This window comes from Carcharodon carcharias, chromosome 15, assembly GCF_017639515.1.
Source record: "Carcharodon carcharias isolate sCarCar2 chromosome 15, sCarCar2.pri, whole genome shotgun sequence".
Lineage (NCBI taxonomy): Eukaryota > Metazoa > Chordata > Chondrichthyes > Lamniformes > Lamnidae > Carcharodon > Carcharodon carcharias.
In genome coordinates this window covers 105112482-105135601 of record NC_054481.1, presented here as the reverse complement: position 1 = coordinate 105135601, position 23120 = coordinate 105112482, and the positions used below count along the sequence as shown (strand labels likewise).

The window sequence follows — 23120 nt, the reverse complement described above, 5'->3', positions numbered from 1 at the left end:
CAGAGGTGGGTAGATTCTTGGTAAGCAAGGAGTGATAAGTTATCAGGGGTAGGTGGGATGCAGATTTCAGGTTACTATCAGATCAACCATGATCGTATTAAATTGCAGAGCAGGCTCGAGCGGCTGAATGGCCTACCCCTGCTCCTTGTTCGTATGTTTGTAAAATAAGTCAATTAGCCCTACCTCCCAATGTTAACTGATCCTTTAAAAATTCCAGGTCCCGGATCCAGATCTGCATCTTCACCAAAAACTAATAAATTCTTTCTTGGGCCATACGCCATATGTATACCAAGTTTTGTTGGAATCTGTCCTTTAGCTTTTGAGATAAATTGTTTACAGACAAACAAAATAATCACTGTTCCTTCACTGTCGTTGGGTCAAAATCCTGGAACTCCCTCCCTAACAGCACTGTGGGTGTACCTACACCACATGGACTGCAGCGGTTCAAGAAGGCAGCTCATCACCACCTTCTCAAGGGCAATTAGGGATGGGCAATAGTGACCACCTTCAGTGGTGGAGGTCAATATAGAAGAAATTTCTATTTTACCCATTGAGTGGATTTTCTACCACATGAGTAATTGAGGCAAGTAGCATAGGTACACGTAAGGAGCAGTTAGATAAACACATGAGGGAAAAGGACTAGGAGGATATGTGGATAGGTGCGATGAAGTAGCTGGTCGAAGGTTCGTGTGGAAACACTGGCACTGACCAGTTGGGCTGCATGGCCTGTTTTTGTGCTGTATGTAATGCTTAATTTGGCATATGAAGCTAGCACTCAAGGAAATAGTATCTTGGGCTTGGGGGAATTTTAACATGGAGAGTGGGTGTGGGGAGGGGCGGTAGTTAAATGGGGGAAAAATGGAAGTGTGTTGGGAAGTTTCCCCTAGGCTTTATCAAGGTGGGACAAGAAGATGGGTTGGTATTTAAAATATGTTAATTGGGGATAATAGATTGAAAGTAATTGGTAGAAAGATTAGAGGGGAGTTGAGAATTTTATTTACACCCCACAGTGTGCTGGTGTTCTGGAACTTCCTGCCTGTCGATGTAGAAACCCTGAGGGCATTTAAAAATACTTGGACACGCACTTGAAGTTCTGTACCCTATAGATCTATGGTAGCAAGAGCTGGAAAGTGGGATTAGGCTGGATAGATCTTTTCTGGCCAGCACAGACACAATGGGCCAAATGGCCTCCTTCTGTGCCGTAAATCTCGATGGTTCTCTGTGGTTGGAAGCCTTGGATTTAATCTACCTTTGCAGGTTATATCTTGTGGTTTATAAAATAAGTCCTTGTCTATTGGCCGGGGAAAGGTATAAAACACGGTTAGCATGAACAAAATAAAATCAATACAGAAGGGAGGATGTCAAACATGCTCAATGTAATGGGAGAGCATTTCTGTTTATATTAGGAGCCAGAGGTCAGCTAGAGAAGACCATGATAGCATGATCCAGGCAGGATTATAGGATGCTGACAAGGGCATGGCTGAAGAATTCAACAGATACTCGGTATCTATAGTTAGCTGTGAACAGGCGGGGACCCTTTATAATAGGTAAAATAGATCCTAAACTGGGTTGCTCAGATATCTCCAGGGAAACAGTGCAAACTAAATTAAAGGGGCTAGAGGTGGATAAGTGCACCACTGTCAAATTTAATTTGCCCTGGGGGACTGAAATAAATATTTGATGTGAGTGGTGCTCCAGTAAATATTTTTAATAGTTTGCTGAGCACTGCAGCGCTGTTGGATAATTAAAGGGAAGTCAATTTTAAAAAGGACTTGAAGCTAAATCTGCCAACTATAGACTAGTGAGTTTAACATCTTGTTGTGGAGTATCTAAAGACATTTGACAAAGAGTCAGCCGTAGGTAAATGAAGCAGCAGTTTATTCAATATAAGTGTGCATACAGGGGATAGCACCCTCAAATTGCTCTAAGAGGCCACTCAAATTTACACAGTTTCTGTCAATTATTTATACCACCTTTGTGATAGTTCATCAATAACTCACAATGTTCTTACCTTGTACATCTAGTTCAGTACGTCCGCAATTACAGTTGAATTTACAAAATAATTACAGGATGACCTGACCTTTAGCTCAAATGATGCCTGCAGTTTATTCCAAAAACACTAATTTTGCATATCTATCCCAATATTTTATTGCATTGCCCAGACATCGGCATATCTTAGCCTGGTCCTGAAATCAGGCAATCAGTTTATCACAGTATAATTCATAGATCATTCATCAACTTATTCTATTCTGACCTAAAGGTCACATTCTTTAGCTTATTATGCACTGGCCTATTGGACGGACCTTCCTGACCTGTACCAAAGGTCACATTCCTTACTACATTCTAGTGGGTTCCAATTTTTTTTTACTGCAAACCCCTTTTTGAAACTTAAACCAGCAACTTAGTCAAGTCTGGGTGATCCCATGATACACCATTTCAATCTGTAGCGGGAAATTAATGCAAAACCTCATGAGGGGCGTTTTTAATGATACCTAGAAGACTGGCTTGACAGGGGATATTCAACACAGTTTCAGTGAACAGAGGTCAGGTTTGACAACATGATCCAGTTATTTGAATGGTACTAGAATGGTAGATTGGGGAATTCAATAGATGACATTTGCTTGATTTCCAAAAAGCTTTCAATATAATGCCACAAGGCACTTGTAAGCATATCTAATGTACTTAAGTTAAGCCCCATGATGTCAAGGGTCAGACTGTGAGATTCATTGCAAATTGACTAAAGGACCATATGGAAAGGGTGATTTTAAACAAGGCTTCTTCCCAATGATCTGGACAGCGGTGGGAGCCACAAGGATCCATGCTGGGTCCTCCCATATTAATTAACAATTGTTCAGTATAAAACTGGGGCCCCAATAATATAAGGCTTTGGGGGAGAGCCCATCTTTTCACACTCCTGTTCTATAACACTTATTTACTCCCTGCCAATTTACGTCTGCCCTTAGTTTTGTCTTTCCCTTTTCCTGTTTCGTTTGTATTTAAGCCTGCTTCATTTCTTGTAGATCCCTCCCTCCCTATTTACCCTTTCTGATAAGACACTGGCCCCATTCTGGTTCAGGAAGAGCCCGTCTCATTGTCACAGCTCCGTCCAGTTCCACTACTGGTGCCCGTGACCCACAAGAAGGAATCCTTCTTTCCTATACCAGCCACAGGTTAACTCTCCTGATATGGCTGTCTCAATGAAGGTTCATAGTCATCCAGAGGTTATTACCCTGGAGGTCCTACTTATTAAGTTAGTTCCTAACTCCTGATACTCCCTCAGCAAGACGTCTGTCCAGTCGTGTGTTCTAACAAGGACCATGACAACTGGATGTACCCCCTCCTTTTCCAGATTCCTTTCCAGCTGCCTGGAGATATCCCTTCCCCCTAGCACCAGTTAGGCAGCACGCCCTTCAGGACTCTCTGATGTGGCTGCAGAGGACACTATCTAACCCCCTTAATTATAGAATTCCTTCTGATCTGAATAGCTTTTTCTCATGCTGAATACAAAACATTCCGTGGGTAAGGATCAGAACCAGTATAGTCTTGTGAATAAGAAAAGAGAGACCAGTAAGATTGGAAGAAGGATTAACCTTGTGGGCACTAAGTGAAGTTGGCTGAGAGGAGATATTTTAACATTTACCTTTTGGATACCTCACCTGCTAAGCTATATTACAAAGGGCTCTGTCATATGGAGCAATTCTTCTTTGATCAGATCATTAGGGAATTAGAGAGTCAGTCACAATCAGCTCAGGGAGGCAGCTTCTGGGAGTTGGCACCTACCCACCTATCAGCAGCAGGTAGCCTCAGGCAGCCAATTAAGCTGCTTTAGGTGCCAGTTCAGGGTACTGCACACACCAGCTTGGCCTAAATAGCCAAGTGGTTATGGTACTGGGCTTCCCCAAGATCAAGAGTTCAAATCTCACCATGGCAAATTATGAAACAATGTAATTTCATCTGAATAGGAACAGATGGAAACGTGTTTGTACTCGAAAGAGGTACTGCACACACCATCTAGATTTTTGAGACAGTGGACAGGCCCCCGACCCAATGTGGCTGCAGCCTGAGCTGGAAGGCTGGTCGACTCCCTTCTGAGGACAGGATAGATGCTAAGAGGATGTTTCCCCTTCTGGGGGAATCTAGAACTGGGGACACAGATTAAAAATAAGGGGTCTCCCTTGTAATACGATAGAAATTAGGAGGAATTTCTTCTCTGAGGGTTGCTAGTGTTTGGAATTCACTTCCCCAGAAAATAGTGGAGGATGGGTCATTGAATATAGTCAAGGCTGAGTTAGAGAGGTATTTGTTCTACAAGAGAATTAGGGTTCTGGGGGGCCCACAGGAAAGTGGAGTTAAGGCTACAATCAGATCAGCCGTGACCTTATTGAATGGCAGAGCAGGCTCGAGGGGCTGAATGACCTACTCCACTCCTATTCTTATGTTCTTATGAAGAGCAGTACCAGCTGAAACCTGGGAGCCAATCACTAGCCTGCCCTCTGCCAGTGGGTGCTGATTGGTGGGAATGGGGCCACCATCCTTTCCCCAGTTTAAAAAAAATACCTGGACAACCAGACTTCAATAATCACCAAAACCAGAAAGCAGCTTGAGCATATCTGAATGTAGATTACACTGTGTGCTTTGCATGTGTTTAAATACAGCAATCCGAAACCGGTAATCTTCAGTCCTGCTGTTAATTATTGAAGATTTTGGCAGACCTCCCCAAAAACAACACGATCCACTTGAAACCCAGAGGTCTAGTCACCCTAGAGGCAAAACGAGGTGATAAATGGAATTGTGTGGAAATTATTCCAAAAGCATTGCATTGAAAGTTGTAAGGCAGGTCCCAACAATGCAGTGCTGACTGGACCTCCACAAAGAGGCGAATCAAGCTCATAGTCCATGAGACCTGGTGGGAGATCAGTTGTAATGACAGGTCTTGTCAGTGCTTCACTTAATGTTGAAAAAACCACGAGAGGGTAAATTTTGTGAGACTCCACACCCAGGCCAGAGTTTCGCTGAATGGCAGTTACATTCGGAGAATCAGACACCAAGGACACGCAACCCTCCCAATGTGCCACCTGGAGCCCTGAAAAGTCTACCCCTAGAAAACACCCAACAGGTTCATCAATATCTGAAAGAAAAAGAATATCATTTTCAGTAGGTCTCTTCATCAGAGCAGCCACCACAAGTTACAGCTGAAACGTTCAGCTGTCTTTCAGAAGCTGGGTGACTGGCTGTGCATTTCCTGTTATTCTACTGGTGGTAATATTCAAACACAATCATTATTTGTTTATTCAGCGTTCCCCTTTCCCAAGGGGCTGTCCTCAGCATGCGACCTCTCTAGTGTTATGGCACAGCCGATGGTAAATGCTGAGTTGTTCAAATCCCAAAGGGAAACTTGAACCAACTGCCACAACTTATATTTTGCATTTTGTATAAATTTCGAAATGTGTGCCTTGAATTCAGTAGTAATAAGATCACCAAGTCTTATATGTTTTTACAGAACTAGATTAAACATTTATTAATAAGAGAAATGAATTTAAACACATACATAGATCTACAGCTTACTACTATGATAACTTCTAAATCCCCTATTTAATCTGACTCCCAGTTACACTTTCGTTGAGGCAACAGAAAGACACACAGATTTTAAAAAACCCAGGCAAGGTGAAATGCCATATCCTGAGCCAGTCGAATTCCGAGTGAGTTTTCTTAACTTCAGTTGTTTGAAAACAGCAGCTTGAGGCATAAATGCTGAAGGTTTTTCACACTTATTAGATCTTAAAAATTCGTCCCCTTATGCCTTCGCTCTTTTATACATATTTTCCCCTTTGAATGCAAATTCCCATTGTTTCACTATGTCTTTGGACTTTATCTTTCTGATAATAAAAATCTCTCATAGCATTAAGTTTTACCAATAATCTCTGGGAAAAATAAACATACTGTTTCTAAACTTCACCTGGCTGGGTGACACATTTCACTCCTCCTTTGAAAACATTCTAGTCTGGTTTGTGTAAAAAAGCAAATGTCCTTTTGCACCTTACATATTTTAAACTTCCCCTATGTTTACATCAAAGCCTTCAGCCCAGCTGCCTTTAACCGAATTAACACGCACACACGCACACACACACCACTATATTTTACAATAAATTCCAATAACATTATGAGTTATTATATCTTCTTGACACCAGGTAATTCTTCCATCTTTCCCCTCAGGATGAAGCACGCATTCAGGTTTCTAACCTGAGCAAACAGCTGAGAGAGATGGAGTCTGATCGGGACAATGTCAACAGTCGCTTACAGCAGCTACAGAAATCACTGGCTGATTGTGAGGAAGGTCAGTCCTTAGTTAACCTCACCTAACGTGTATTTTCTGAAATAGAAGAAGGGTCATACGGACTCGAAACGTTAACTCTGTTTCTCTCTCCACAGGTGCTACTAGACCTGCTGAGTTTTTCCAGAATTTTCTGCTTTTGTGTGTATTTTCTTGGGTTGGGGAGGGTGATTAACCCAAGTTCATGTAACTTGCACCTTTGATATTGGAATTGGAATTTGTGATAGACTAGACAGATGCTGGCCAGGAGCTTATCCTGGTCAGAGCTAGCAGCAGTGGACAGTGGAACATTTACCCATTTCAGGCACCCAGTGGCAGTAGCAAGTACTCCAAGGCTCAATGGGCAGTACATGCAACACTCCCGCTGAACTGTCCCCAAACAAAGAGTAAAGCTCTCTACGCTGACCCTACAAGAATGTCCCCACTGTGCACCAGTGTGAAACTTTCAAGTTCCTGCACCATCCTTTGGCCTCATTGTGGGAGACTGACAATTTAGAGCCAATTAGTGGGCAGTTCTGTGCTGTGTTCCCTTCTCGCTGTTGGGAGCTGGTTTGAGACAGCCCCATACTCATTGCTTATGGGAATCACAGTCAGCAGAGAAAGGAGAGTCAACCTGGGCCAGATTTGAACTGGGAAATCCAGCGCATTGGCAGTTGCCCATGTCAAGAAATTGGTTGCCAAATTGAAAGAGTTTAGTTGCTTAACAATAATGTACACCAATGATTATGGGGTTTCCTGAATGTTTGTGCTTTGTTTGACTTCCTGGAGACAAGCCCAAGTAATTTTCTCCCATGGTGCAAACATTCCAACTTATATATCTTGAGGAAGCTGAGAAATGATAATGATAGCTGTGGTTCCCAAACCATCATTGTCAGAGTCGGAGAGCTCCAGGGAACTGTGTGAGAAGACAGCCTGAAAGGCATCCATTTTAAAAAAAGGAACAGGCTGACCAAGTCCAAATGTATCCAAGTCGCCTTTAATTTGGGTTGCATCAGGCTTGAAGTTGAATGAAAAGCTCATCCCTTCTAAATGCTCCAGCCTGGTCCACCCTAGTGTAAACTTGAGCGGTATGTGCCTGGGCTATTATAAGGAACATTAATCAATGGCTTATTGCTGCCCCCAGTGTGGGCAGTCATTCTCCAGTCACAATTCCAGAAAGCATTTCTAAACACCAAGCGTAGTGGAAATCCAGAACTCTCCCTCCCAAAAATGCTGTTGAGAATTTGAAATGAAATTAATAGATTTAATAGATAGGGTTCTGAAGAAGTGTCATGTTGGACTTGAAATGTTAACTGTTTCTCTCTCCACTGATGCTGCTAGACCTGCTGAGCTTTTCCAGCACTTTTTGTTTTTAGTATTAATAGATTTTTGTTAGGCAAGAGATATAGGAGTTTACTGAACCCAGGCGAGTAGATGGAGTTAAGATACAGACTAACCATGATGTATATGCATGGCAGAACAGCCTTGAGGGGTTGAGGGGCTGAATGGCCTTCTCCTGTTCCTATGTTCCTTCCAGCAGGGAGTGGATGAACAAGGTCAAAGTTCACTGCCCCTGAGCTTCACTGAGCCAATCAGAGTGAGAGACTTGAGAAGTCATTGAAGATGGCACTGACCCTGGATGACCCTCTGTGTTTCTAGGTAAGCGGGGCATTGACGGGCGATTGGCCAGCGCTCAAACTGCACTTACACTGCAGGAGGAGGCAATCCGTCGCAATGAGAGAGAACGCAAAGCGCTGCTTGATAAGATTGCTACACTGGAGAGAACCATCCAGTCAGCTGACAGTGACAGGCGAACCATGCAGGTAAGGCTTACCATGAACGATTCAGTCACCCTGCGCCCATTTCTTACACCACATTGATTTCCAATTCCAGGTCACTCTTCATTCCTCTCCTGAAGGTGTTGGCTCGTAGCTGGCACAGCCAGCAAAGCCCACATCCCGTGAATGAATAAAAATAAAATTCAGGCTCCTCTGAAGGGAGAAGGCTTTCATTTGTTTAGCGCCCTTCATGACCTCAGGATGTCCCAGAGCGCTGTATAGAAAACGATACACTTTTTGAAGTGTAGTCACTGTTGAAAAATCGGAAATATGGCAGCCAATTTGCACACAGCAAGCTCCCACAAACAACAATGTGATAAAGGCCAGATGACCTGTTTTCGTGCTGTTGCTTGAGGGATAAATATTGGCCAGGTACACTGTGGAGAATTTCTAGCTGAGAGAGCAGCTGGGCCTTGGTTTAACGCTTCATCCAAAAGATGGCAGCTCCAACAGTGCAACACTCAAGTCTCTGGAATGGGGCTGTAACCCATAACCTCTGACTCCACCGAGCAACAGCTAACACAATGACCCCTGTTCATGTATGAGCCTGGACAGTGAATGCAGGCTGGCTATTAGACTCTGGAGGCAATCACAGCAGAATCCGACCTCACCCTCGCCCAACGTTTTCAGCAAGCATCACTTGAGTTGAATTTTGATTGATTTCCCCCACCGCCTCCACATTCCTCCACCCGCAAAACACCACCCCCCCCCCCACCCCCCCCGCCCCACCACCACAACAACCACCACCACAACACCTCCGGCCCAGGTCCTAGCTCTGACATTAATTATAGCATTCCCACTGCTGCCCAAGCTGGGATGAGACCAGGAACCTGAACTGGGTGGCTGTCAGTACTACACTGGGAAATGCATTGACTTGTGGAACCAAGGAGGCATTCAACCTTGTGAGAGATCACACAGATATCACAAGGACACTTCAACCACTAGAATCTTCCCACCCCACACTGCACTAGGAAACTCCAAATCCTGAACTTGTTAACTAGGATTTTATAAAATTCAATGAAAACAACAGACTTTTAGTAATCAACACATTCTCTTGAAGCTGCCAGGTCAGAACACATACTCTTCTTGTCTTAAACAAGCTCTCACAGTGCTGGGATCCAGACTGCTTTACTTTGTCTGGTTTCTGTTTTAGTTAATGAGGGGAGCTGAGAGACGGAGTGTTTGCCAGATTGGTAGAGCATGCGGATACTGTGGGGCCAGATCCAGCTCTGCCTCAATAACTGCATTAAGGTGGAGTGTTAGAATGGCTTAAAAGGACTGAATTCTCCTGTGGTGTAGCGTATGTTGACATGCACAGTTTGCATTGTGTCTTGAGGTGAATGAGCTGGAGACTTATTGATTTGTCCGACTCTGTCCTCGCTCACCTATCCCCTCTGTGCAGTTTCCAGCTGGGTTTACCCGATAGCGAACACCTTGATCCCTTTTCCTCCTCCCCCCTCTACCCACATTGCCCCAATCCTTCCCAGCCCAGCACTACTGAGGCCTTTTTGTGTTTTTGGTTAGGCCTCCGTGGAACAGTTCTATCTGAATGCCCTGTGCTTCAAAAATAAATGCATGTTCCACACTCAGTCCAACTTCCACACTGCCCGTGACCCCAGCACTCCACATTGCCTGCACCTCCAGTCACAATCCAATTTACATCACTACCTTCAGCCATCACTCCTACAAAGCCAGTGACAACCCTTAATGAGCACTCCAATTGGAAGAGACTTGCTTGCCACCCTCTCCCAGTGGGGTTTGCCAATTAGGTTCCATTTCTGGCTTGTGTTCAGTTAACTGATTTCACCCCAATGGCAGTATAAAAGTAGGCAAGGACATGTTTATATAGTGCCTGTCACAACCTGAGGACATCCTAAAGCGCTTCATAAGTAATGAAGTACTTTTGAAGTGTAGTCAGTTGAGATGCTGTTATTGGTCTAAGTGGCCCTGAGGTGAAGGATGGGGTATTCACCCAGGAAAATCCACCATTGATCACAAGCAAAGGACCATTGCTAGGGATATTGTAGCATAGTCGGTTACGACACTGAACTAATAACCCAGAGGCTTGGAGTCTGTCTCATCTGCAGTCATGAGTTCAAATCCTGCCATGGTAACTGGGGAATTTAATTAATGAATTAAATAAACCTGGGATAAAAAGTTAAGCTTCAGGAATGATGACCATTAAACTACCGGATTATCATTAAAAACACTCCTGTTTCACTAATGTCCTTGAGGGAAGGAAATCTGCCGTGCTCACCTGGCCTGGCCTACATGTGACTCCAGACCCTCAGCAATGTGGTCGGTTATTAGCGGCCTTCTGAAATGGCCGAGCAAGCCACTCTGTTGTTTTCAAAAGGGCAGCTCGCCACCACTTTCTCAAGGACACTCAAGGGTGGGCAGTCGGTGCTGACCTTGCCAGTGATGGCCGCATCCTGTGGCTGAATGGGAAAAACAGAAAACCACTTCTGTGTGGACATTGGATAAATGCAGCTTCAAGCTCATTTGTGATTTCCACACCCCAACACCACTCCTGCACCCCCCGCCCCATCACCCCCCCCCCCCCCACCCATGACCAGATATCCTAAAACAGTCACTTTCCGGGTCACTTGAATAGGGTGCCAAATGCCATCGGATGTACGTGAACCCCAGCTAGTGTCACCCTTAAGGAGAACAGGGGAGAAAAGATCTCTTTGCCTAGCAAACCACGGAATTGTCAGGCGTGGAGAAAGGTGGGGCGGTGGGGGGAGGGGGATGGTGGTTAGAATAAATAAATCAGAGGGTGCAAGATTTCCCAGCCTTACCAAAATAAAGAATAGACTGAGTCTGGATGTGACAGGACCGTCTTCAACCCACAGTGTAATATCCGGACAAAGTTCCTTAATAAAATTAGAATCCCCTCTGTCAGACTGGAACATGAATAGATGTTCACTCCACTGCCTTCGATTACAATACTAATTTGCAGGATGATGTTTGGAGAAAAACAAGGGAGAGGGCAGGAAGCTGTGGGAGATTAGGGGGTTCTAGGCTGCTGCATTCCCAGCTAATAAGGGGATTGGATGGGACATCCTTAAAGGCATTACGGAAGACTTGCAGCTCTTGGAGTCTAAGGGAATCCCACAGACTCCAATTAACAGAGCTGGAAATTCCAGAGTTAGCTGGCTAGTGTCTGGAGTGGAGACGTGCACCGGCTGCAGAACAGGAGAACACTGTATTCCTCCTGGCACTGAATGTCTGGTGAAGGTCTGACAGGCAGCAAGCGTTTACTGGGAGAGAGGCAGCCTCAAGAACAGGGTTGGGGGGAGGTGGGGAGTGGGGTAAGCGCGTTTGTGCGAAATGGCTCAGCAACAGAGCAGCCCTTAACCCATCCTTAACCGGATTGATAAGGAGCCCTGCGGGTACAGTCAAGTCGACTGTAATGAATGCCCACAAGGTCGGAGGATTGTGTGGAGCAGCGCTGGTTCTGCTGGCAGACAGGATGGGGGTGGGCAGTGTGGAGCATGAGGAGGATGTGGAGGTGGGGGGAATGCCTGTGTTATAGTGAGAGGGATACTAGATCTCAGGTTAATGCTCGGTTGTCGTCAGCCTCTGGTGGCTCAATGTATAGCTGAAGTGAAATGTGTTACTAAGCCTTACAGACCAGCAAAGCCCCAGGCCTGTCCTGACTTAGTCAACAACTCTCTGGTACCACGCGACTATAAACAACAACAAAATCTAGCATTGATATATTACCTCTAATACAGTAAAACATCCTAAAGTGCTTCCCAGGAAAAATTGACTCCGAGATTTAGAGAGAATTAGGACAAGTGACCAAAAGCTTTGTAGGTTTTAAGGAGTGCTTTAAAGGAGAAGGGAAAGGTACAGAGGCAGAGAGGTTTTAGGAGGCAACTTAGAGCTTTAGACCTGGACAGCTGAAGGCACGGCTACCAGTAAAGGGGCAAAGAACGTGAGGGATGCACAAGATGCCAGAATTGGAGGAAAGCAGAATTCTCGGGGGATTGTAGTGCAGAGGAGGTTACACAGGTTGGAAGGGGCAAGGCCAGGGAGGGACCTGAATACAAGAGTGAGAATTTTAAACTTAGGGCCGCGCTGGACCATCAGCCAATGTAAGTCAGTGAGCACAGGGGTGATGGATGAACGGGACTTGGTGTGAGTTTGAAATGGGACGGCAGAGTTTTGAATAATGCTTTGACAGTGAATGGCAGCAAGAGATCCAACGATAAATAAAAACAGAAAATGCTGGGAAAAACTCAGCAGGTCTGATTCTTCTCCAGAGATTCAGCCATGTAAGGAACGGGTACTGTCTTCACCTGACATGTACCCAAGACCCACTCTCCAGAAGGAGGTCACCAGATAACGATCAGAAATGATTTGCGTCCTCCCTAGCCCAGGGGACCTAGGCTGTATTTTCCCAACTACCAACACAGCGAAGGTTAGTTAGTTCAGTACAAATTGGTCAATTTAGATATTCATGACTGAGATTGATAGATTTTTATCAGGCAAGTTTATTGATCAAAGGCAGGTAAATGGAGTTGAGGTACAGCTCAACACAATCTAATTAAATAGTGGAACAGGTCTGAGAGGATAAATGGTCTTCTCATGTCCCTATGTTGCAAGGATCCACCACCAAGACTCAGTGTGATCCCAGACAGTGCCTCTACCAACTGAAGCACCAATAGAGCTTCCTCCTTTCTAAGTTTAGGGGCAAATTTTCAGTCTCAGTGATCCCAGAGCTCTAACCATGCCCCATGCCCACTGAGAGTGCACCTCAGTTGGTGCATGTGCACTGCCTGTGATTTACATGCAGTAGGGGAGCAGAGGATTTCCCTTTTATTCTATTACAGTCCATGACATGACAGAAAGGAGTAATAAAGAACATGCAGTCATAATGCATTTTACATGACCTTAGGATGCCCCATAGCACTTTACAGCCAATGAAGTACTTTTTAAGTGTAGACACTGTTGTAGTGTAGGAAATGAAGCAGCCGTTTTGTGCAGAGCAAGATCCCAGAAACATTGCTAATGACTGGATAATCTGTTTTGGTGATGTTGGTTGAGGGATAATTATTGACCAGGAGACTGGAGGGAGTTCCTCTGCTTTTCTTCAAAACGGTGCATTAGGATCTTTTATACCACCCCTGAGAGGTTCCTCGGTTTAACGGCTTGTCCGAAAGACAACACCGCCAACAGTGCAGCACTCTCTCAGTGCAGCACTTTTGGAGTGTCAGCCTGGATTCTGTGCTCAAGTCTTTGAAGTGGGGCTTGATCCCCGACCTCCTGACTCAGGGGCGTGAGTGCTGCCAACTGAGCCACATCTGACAGCATTTGAACCATAAGAGGTGAAAAGCAGTACCGCCAATCAATCTCATCACTGTTTCTGTTGTTACTGCAGGACAAAATGAGCAAAATGAAAGCAAACGAGGCCAAGCTGGAGAATGACAAGCGCAAACTAAAGGAGTTCCTCGATGCCTCCGAGAGCCGCGCCACAAAGCTGGAGCTCATTCGTCGCTCGCTGGAGGGAGAGCTGCAGAGAATGAAGCTGGTCACGAGCGACCGGGAAGCCGAGATCCAGGTGCTTCAGGACCGGATTGGTACCCTGCAGAGGCAGGTGGCAGACAGCCAGGCCAAGGCCAACAGCCTGCAGCTGACTGTGGACCGGCTGAATTCCTCGCTTACCAAATCGGAGGAGGGGGAGAGCCAACTGAAGGACAAAGTGCAGAGCCTGTCGCTGTTGCTCTCCGACAGGACAGCTAGTGCCTCTGCGCTCCAGGAAAAGTTGGCCCAGCTGCAGAAAGCATTGACCAGCAGCGAGCATGACCGTCGCATCCTTCATGTGAGTGTCGGCATGGTTACACTGCCTGGCAGCATCCTTACTACGTACACCATTATCACATTTCTGTATTTTATATCTAACATACATCCAATGAGTTCCCACAGACAGTCTGACCGGCTCCAGAACTAGCTGTGCTTATTATCAAATATATTTATTTAAAAAGGAGCCACTTTTCCATTTCAAGGGGAAGTCTCAGCAACCTTTCTTTCTAGACTCTTCTGTGCCTGAGCAGTTCACCTCTTCCTCATTTCCATTCCCTTCAGCTGTTGTATTCTCTCACATTTTCTTTCCTCCCCTCTCTATCCTTTTCCCTCTCCATCCTCTATCCTCTCTCCTCTCTTACCCTTCTCTTCCTCTCCATCGTTTCTTCCTCCTCCATCCTCTCTCCACTCCATGGTGACTTCCCCCTCTAGCATTATCATCTTCCTCCATTTTATCCTCCCCTCCTCCTTCTCCTCTTTCCATCTCCTTCCCTTTCATGGATCTACAGAGTCACAGTGCGGCAGGGAGTTAGGGAGCTTGCTGCTTTTATTTTGCTTGGACATATAGAATAATTAAATAAGCACTCCTTCTTCAAGAAACACCAGCAAAAATGATTATCTAGTTATTCATCTCAGTCACTATTTCTGGGACCTTATCATGTGCAAGTTAGCCGCCATATTTGCTTCTAAAGCAACAATGACTGTACTTTAAGATTCCATCATTGTCTGTGATACACGAGGGATGTCATGAAAGGTGTCAAATAAATGGATCCAGATAGATATGAAGACAGGATTAGATAAAGCAGGGTGGGAGGAAAATCATATGGAGAATAAACACCACCAGAGGCCTGTTTCTATGCGGTAAGTTCTTAATTTTTTTCTGACTTTCTTCCCAATAGTTAAGATGAATGTGCAGTTATAAATAGCTGGTCTCACAATGTCAAGTTTTGTTCTCCTCTCTTTCATACAGCCTCTCAGCCTGTTGACTCCTTAAATTTTTTTACACTCTGAACGTGTACCAATGTCTGAGCTAGTCACACACGTGTTTCCTCTCACCCTGGCCTGTGACAACACACAGCCTGGCTACGAGCCCAGGAGAAGCTGGGGGCCGGCCAAGCCTGTTTCACTTAATTCTGAAGGTGTCTCTTAGGAAAGGTACACTTGATGGTAATGGCTTCCCCTGTGGCTGCAGATAGTTAGGAAAAAAGGTCAAAACTGCTGCAAATTGCTAAACAGGAAAATACTTCCTTATACTGAAGGTTGGCTAAGGGTGGGGTAGTGTTGTGCTGGTCACAGTTATAGCCCCATAACACAAGTTTGATATGACTACTAATGTTTGTTTTATCCATCAGTGTTCAACAAATGGCAATGGTTTTGGTCATAATAGTGTGCGCCTGTGTGTGTGTGTGTGTGTGTGTGTGTGTGTGTGTGTGTGTGTGTGTGTGTGTGTGTGTGTGTGTTTGTGTCCGTGTGTGTGTGAGACAATGAATGTATGAATGTACATGGTGTTGGGAAGGGCAGTCACTCTACCAGGGGCCTACTATACTCTAATGTCCCAGTCAGTATGATGGTAGTGGTAATTAGAAACAAACTGAACTGCACCCAGAACAGTGAGCTCCAGTGTCTGCTTCCCCATTAGCTGCATGAATGAGAGTTCCTTACGAGACACATCTTTCCAAGTGCAAACATCACCCACATATAAAAAACAGCTGGGGTGGGATCAAAGTTCCCTTTAATTATGTTTTTTATTGTACATGGCCTGTTCATTTCAATCCAGAGTGCCTTTAAATAATGGCCGTGTACACAAAGTATCTTAAACGGGACAACTTGTGAGTAGTCTCTGTGCCATAGTTTCTGGGCTGCTGCAAACCTGCAACTAAAGGGAATATTGGATGGGTTATGAGATAACAGTGCATGAAGGGGAGCAGCTGAGTGAGAGAGATAGGAGGAGTTAGAGATAAGGTGGAACTGGGGATGTAAAAGAGGCTCATTCAAACAAGGAAGAACTGCGGAGTGAGAAGGGAGAGGAAACAATTGGATGGCAGAGCGACACAGTGGGCAGAACTTAATTCCAGCCTTGGGAAGAGGCTGGGCAGCAGGAGGGGCCAAAGAATCTGGAGGGAAGGTGGTGGTGGAGTACATGTCACCTTGCTGACCCTCTGCAATTCGTTCACGGTGGAGAAGTTTGAGGATGGCCTTCACATACAGCTCTGGAATCAACACTGGGATCTCCTTGATCTATTTGCATCCTGCTACTTATTTAGCTACCAGCCAAGCTATTGCCACTTGAGTTCTGTAGAAAATATTTTGTTCAATTAACATTTTGAGGAGGCTGGTGTTATGAACCCAATGGAGACCAGTATGTTTATTTTTCAAAAGGAGAAAAATATCTGAAACCCCAGTTATTTATTGAAAAAAATGAAGCCACCAAGATTCCACATTTTAAAACAGAAGATGGTTTACTATACAAGGATCAAACAAAGCAAATACTAAACACTATCTTAGCTGACCATCTATACTCTAACATCCAGAATCAACATAAGTAAACATGAATTAGCAGGCAAATTACGGTCGATTATAGACTATAAATTACACATTAAATAGCAGATACAACTAAGACAGATCTTATGAATTGGTTTGGTAGCCTACTCTGCACATAAATCATCAATCTCAGTCACAAGGTCCTTCAAAACTCTTTCTTCCTGATGGAGAATTTCAGCTCCTCTTCTTGGTGCTAGTCTGACCCCCAGCCAATAGCAGCACACAATCAATCTGAGTTCAATGGGCACCGTCTTCACCACAAAAGGCACATGTCTACAGAACCTCCTCAGCTCAGTCTGGATGGTGTAGATCCACCAATGTTATCTTCAGGTAACAGAAACAGCTGCAGCAACTGAGTTTGTGCTTATTCACAGTTTCTGGATCTAGCCTCTGCCTTCTCCAACCTGCCTGTACTGCACCATTGGACTCATCAACTTCAGCTGAGATTGATCTGTGCCCTTTTATATGCTTTCAACCAGCTTCAGTTTCCCTAGAAGTTTCAGTTTCCAATCACAGTTTCAGTTTTCATCTCCTCAGAAACTGGGAAGGTCAGTTTCCTTTTTCTGTTTCCATTTTTGATTTCTCTTTTTAGTTAGGGTCTATCAAAAAAAATAAAAGCTTTGGAACCACAGATTCCATCACACCAGAAGTTTTGTCTGCTCCCTTGATTGTGTTGCTGCTCGGACCCCAGTTTAATATGTAATTTCTAGTTTATAATCGACCGTAATAGAAGCTTGGTACTCCGAATAGCGAAGGCGCACTATTTTAGAAATGAGGCAGACTCTGGCCCTCTGAAGTTGTGTCGGCTCCTACATGTTCCTGAATCCTGACAGCAGAGACTGGAGGCGTGGAAGACAGAACCCGACTGCACACTGGTGCCGAGGAAAGGGGCCTGGAGTCACATGTAGGCCAGACCAGGGAAGGATGGCAGATTTCCTCCCCTAAAGGGCAATGGTGAACTGGATGGGTTTTAATGGCAACTCAGTAGTTTCACGGTCACCATTAGTGAACCGAGCTTTTTACTACAGGTTTATTAACTGAACTTAAATTCCACCAACTCCCGTGGTGGGATTTGAACTTGTGTTTCCAGAGGATTAGTCTGGGCCTCTAGATTGCTCATCCAGTAATATTACCACTCTGCTCCCGTAAGTGTATGAATCAGGAAGGAGTTTATTGTTTCACTGCATAAGTAAATGGAGGACATTACCTCACTGCAAACGCAAAATTTGCATTTGAATCCTTCTCTCTCACTCATTATAACCATTGATCCTTCAGATTCTGTCCTGCACTTTTACTGAGCAACTATTTGGATTTAAACAATAAATATGTTTAAATTAAATGTAGCTTGAGGCCTGGAGTTGGTCACCATCTCCTTCCTAATCAGTTATGCTTGCTTTCTATCTCTCCATATTTAAATAGGTCTCTTAGCATGAGCTCAGTGTGCTTCTCTCCCTTGATAATGAGCTCCTCTGTAGGGACCTCCTGAACAGATTTAGGACCCACAGGTCAGAAGTTACCTGGCAACCTGGTTCCTTGGTTTGGAGTTGATTATCGTGGCTTTGGGTTTATCCCCACACATGCTCCGGCTCCCACCGCTCGCCATCAGGGCCCATAAGTTATTACTGCTCCTTCCAAGGTCACTGATCCTTTCCCTCACTTCCCATCAGTAGCAAAATTAAAACATCCAAAGCCAGGCAAGGGGACTTTAGGGCTCGGGTGAGGGAACTCTTGAGTTGTTGCTGATGCAGATGCTTTGAAAAATGTAATAGCTAAGGCAGATGTCCTCAAACTGTGGGTTATGACCCCCCAGTGGGGCTGCAGGACAAGTAATTGGGGTCATGACCCCCACCGAGGCAGCAATGGCAGCCATGGAACAGAGATTCAGATTTGACAGTCCTGGGATTGGCTTTAAATGTGCACCTTTTTTTGCCCGTGAGCGTGGTCTAACCCAATGAGCCGTGAGGCCTGATCGCTGACACCAGTGGAGCCTGCAAAATGGTAGGTGCCTTAGTTGCTTTTTGTGCCTGTACACCTGCTGTTCCCACCCCACTCAACAACTCTCCCCCAACCACCCCCCTCCCCAATTTTCACTCTGAGGTTGCAGCAAATGTGAAATATTTTAAAAAAGGCCACAGCAGAAATAAGTTTGGGAAGCACTGAGCAAACACCTTGAGATCATGACTCAAATAAGTTTAGGAAGTTGGAATTAAGTTTTGAAACTAGACTTTTTGACTTCTGAATTGTTCTTTAGATATCTGCAGGTAGTCCAGTCCAGTGTCCTTTGTCCCAAGCATTAGGTGTGCAGGCAGAACTGAGGTTACCCCCCTCAGGGGCTGAATAACAGGATAATGCTAACTGCTTAGGACTAGCACATGTAAAATGTTCTGAAGAAGAGTCATACGGACTCGAAATATTAACTCTGTCTTCCTCTCCACAGATGCTGTCACACCTGCTGAGTTTTTCCAGCTATTTTTGTTTTTGTATGTAAAATGATCACTTGGGTTAAGTGCCATAGGTGGCCTGTGCAGTGGGCCTGCGTCCCACTCTTCCGGTTGCCAACCCTCCAGGATTATCCTGGAGTCTCCAGAAATTTAAGATCAATCTCCAGGACACTGCTGTGTGCAACCCTGGAGAAAAATCATCGGGACATTTAAAAAAAAGATTTTTTTTTTGTCATTTTCTTTGAACTTTTCTCTTTATCAAATATTGAAGATGGGGAGAAATGGCTCTTTGGCTGACAGTCACAAGCATCTTCCAATTGGGTAATGAGTCTTTTTGCTTTCCAATTGGCGTAGGAAAGCAGTAAGTCACAAGGAGGGATGTGTTGACTGACTAATGGCTGGTGTGTGGGGGAAAGTCATGTGATGAAGCCTCCAAGAATACATTTAATCGCAGTTGGCACCCTACCCACTCTTCAAAAAGGGAGGGAGAAAATCCATCAAAGTTAACTTAGGAGCAGGTATTGCTGGGTATCCAAATGGGCTGTGCGAAGAGTGAGTGCCAGGCTCCTCGAAGAATCTCAAACCTGGGAAACTTCCATCTAATATACTTCCAGCCTGTGAACAGAGCTGAGGATGACTGAAAGCTGAGAGTTGAATTTCCTTTTGCCTTTTGGCAGGAGCGCCTGGAAGCCGCACGTCAGGCTGTTAGCGAGACAAAGAAACAGAACACGTCATTGTCCGACAGGGTCCAGAGCCTCCAGAATGAGCAGCAGGACATGGAGCAGCAGCGGGAGGAACTGGAATGTCAACTTCGCAAACTTCAGGAGGTAAGAGCCTTGAACTCTAATTTGCTTCCTTCTTCTTAGGAATTGAATTTTGTATTATTATATACTACATGCACATATACACATGTACTGTATTGGCAGTATGTTATTTATACACCAAGAGATTGCAGAACTGCAGTGCAGAAGGATCTGGGTGTCCTGGTACATGAATCACAAAAACTTAGCATGCAGGTACATCAAGTGATTAGGAAGACAAATGGAATACCCCATGTATCTCTCTGTCCCCCTGTACCTCTCTCTCTTTCTGCATGTATCCAAATGTGACATGGAAAAGAACTCTTGCACACAACGAGTGGCTCGGGTCTGGAATGCGCTGCCTGGAAGTGTGGTGGAGGCAGGTTCAATCAAGGCATTCAAGAAGAGCATTAGAAGATTATTTGAATCTTGAATCGAAACAATGTGCAAGGGTATGGGGAAAAGGCAGGGCAATGGCACTAGGTCATAATGCTCATTTGGAGAGTCGGCGCCGACGCAATGGGCTGAAAGACCTCCTTCTGTGCTGTTAAAATTCTGCGATTCTGTGATATTGCAAGGGGAATCGCGTATAAAAGCTGTACAGGGCCTTAGTGAGACCTCACCTGGAGTATTGTGTACACTTTTGGTCTTCTTATTTAAAGGATATAATTGCATTAGAAGTGGTTCAGAGTTGGCTCATTCGACAGATTCCTGGGATGAGAGGGTTATCTTATGAGGAAAGGTTGAACAGGTTGAGCCTGTATCCATTGGAGTTTAGAAAAGTGAGAGGTGATCTTAATGAAACATATAAGATCCTGAGCGGACTTGACAGGGCGGATAGTGAGAGGATGTTTCCCTTATAAGAGAGACTAGAACTAGGGGACACAGTTTAAAAATTAAGGGTCTCCCATTAAGAAGAAGAGAAGGGGAATTTTTTTTCTCTGAGAGTTGCTAATTTGTGGAATTCTCTACCCCAGAGAGCAGTGGAGGCTGGGTCATTGAATATATTCAGGGCTGAGTTAGATTTTTGATCAATAAGGGAGTCAAGGGTTATGGGGGATGGGGACAGACAGGAAATTGGCGTCGAGGCCGCAATCAAATCAGTCATGATCTTATTGAATGGCAGAGCAGGCTCGAGGGGCCGAGTGGCCTACTCCTGCTCCTAGTACTTGTATTCTTGTACTCCCTTTAAATTGGCAAATGCCAAATCCAGAAATTGAAGCTTTTTCTACTTTTCGCAGTCGGTCTTATTGCCAAGGAGGTACAGTGTGGGTAACATGTAAAATAAAATTCCCTCTACATTGCTCCATCAAACACTCCCAGGTCCGGTACAGCATGGGTTAGATGCTAAGACTTTGACTTCAGTTGGGGATTAAGCACTGCTGGGATGTAAGAGTAGCATTGCACCTAATCTCTCGGATTCCCAATGGGCAAGTTCGGTTGATACTCACTAAGCCACCCCCCGTCCCCAACCCCCAGATGTCTGGTAAACAGTCCAATTAGTAAGAACTAATTTTGTTTTCTATGTCTATCATTCTCCACCCTTTCCTTCAGATGTTGCACCAGCGTCAGGAAGGTGATGAGATTGCACTGCGGAGTGTTCAGAAACTGCAGGAGGAGAAACACCTTCTCCAGGAGCGGCTCAGTGTCCTGCAGCGTGCCATCGCTCAGCAGGAGAATGAGAAGCGCGAGCTGGAGCGGTCATCAGTCCGGCTGGAGAAGGATAAAAATGCCCTGAAAAAGACACTGGACAAGGTGGGCCTAAAATATCGAGGGTTTGAAATGCAGTCAGAACCTGCCCTTGATAAACCAAAGGGTGGCAAGTGATGGGGCTGAAAGGTATCCGCAGTGCACTGGGGATTTTTCTTTTAAATTGAGAAGCCACAATGGGGAGCCAAAGACCATCGTGTAGCAGACACCGAAGTTCAGGAAAGTAGGAGATGTAATCAGGAAGTAGCAGCGAGATGATGTCACGCTTGGGTTTTGAAAGCCTGAAAGTTGTTGGAAGAAAGGAAGACTGAGGAATTAAGAGATCCGTTATTTATGGTCCTTGTTGGGCTTTATGGGTTTTTCGTGTTTCCAAAGGTCCGAGTGCAGAACTGAAACCCTTGTTGGTTTGAGCCCTGGCTCTGTACTCACATTCGTGCCATCTCTAAGATCACCTTGTTCCACCTCCTTAACATCGCTCAAGTTCATCTCCATCTCAGCTCATTTGATGTTCAAACTCCTCATCCATGCCTTTGTTATCTCTAGAGCCTAGCCCCTCCCTATCTCTGTAATCTCCTCCAAACCCACAACCCTCCAAGATGTCTGCGCTTCCCTAATTGTGGCCTCTTGTGCATTCCCAATTACAATCGCTCCGCCGTGCCTTCAGTTACCTCGGCCTCAAGCTCTGGAATTCCCTCCCTACACCTCTCCGCCTCTCTACCTCGCTTGTCTCCTTCAAGACACTTAATAAAATCTTCCTTTTTCACCAAGCTTTTGGTCATCTGACCTGATATCTCCTTATGTGGTTCGGTGCCATGCTTTGTTTTGCTATGCTCCTCTGAAGCACCTTGGGGCATTTTATTATGTTACAGGTGCTATATATATATATATAGCATCTTTGTTGTTGTTGTTGAATGAGTGCTGCATTTTAAACAGTGCCATCCATATAGATAACACATTGAAGCAGGGCCCATGACTCACTCCCCCTGTAGTTTATTTGGATGTGAAAGACCCCATTTCCGGCGTACTGAACAGCATTCCTCCCTCAACAAACATCAAAACAGATTTTCTTGTCACTTCTCATTTCTTGCTTGTGGGATGTTGCAGGCACAAAATGGCTGCCATTTTTTCCCTATGTCACAACAGTCACTGTACTGTAATTAATTGTATGACTTACCTTGCAACATTTTGTTGATATGAGAAGGCGCTATATAAATTAGGCTTTTTCCTTCTTAAAGCTTTTTTTTTACAGTTTTGAGCCAGCCAACCTGCAAATGATAAGATTGATCTGCTTGGCTGTACACATGGGACCTTGGCAATCGCAATGTGTTTTTTAATTGGTTGCAGCCTGGTATTCATAGAATCATAGAATAAAGGAGCACAGAAGGAGGCTATTCAGCCCATTGTGCCTGTAGAGTAATTCAATTAATCTCCACTCCCCTACTCTTACCCCACAGCACTGTAATTTTTTTCCCTTGCAAGTATTTATCCAATTATCTTTTAAATGTTGCTTTCCACTTGGTCTGCTTCGCCATCGCGCCGAGCAATGCATTCCAGATCACAACACCCTGCTGTGTAAAATAATCATCCATTGTGTGGCCTCTTTTTTCTTTGACCATCATGTCACTGTTTTCCATGTGGACCAGCCAGTCCTAATGTCTCATCCCGTTGG

General features: G+C 44.8%; 1 protein-coding gene across 1 annotated transcript in view; it reads left to right on the top strand.

Moving 5' to 3' along the window:
• The window catches only part of LOC121288438 (rootletin-like), a 96682-nt gene that overhangs the window by 60529 nt on the left and 13033 nt on the right, over window positions 1–23120 (top strand). Inside the window, exons 29-33 of the mRNA XM_041206969.1 lie at window positions 6214–6334; window positions 7970–8133; window positions 13538–13978; window positions 19619–19768; window positions 21296–21496. Coding sequence (XP_041062903.1) covers window positions 6214–6334; window positions 7970–8133; window positions 13538–13978; window positions 19619–19768; window positions 21296–21496 — 1077 coding nt within the window. The remainder of the gene's footprint in view (window positions 1–6213; window positions 6335–7969; window positions 8134–13537; window positions 13979–19618; window positions 19769–21295; window positions 21497–23120) is intronic.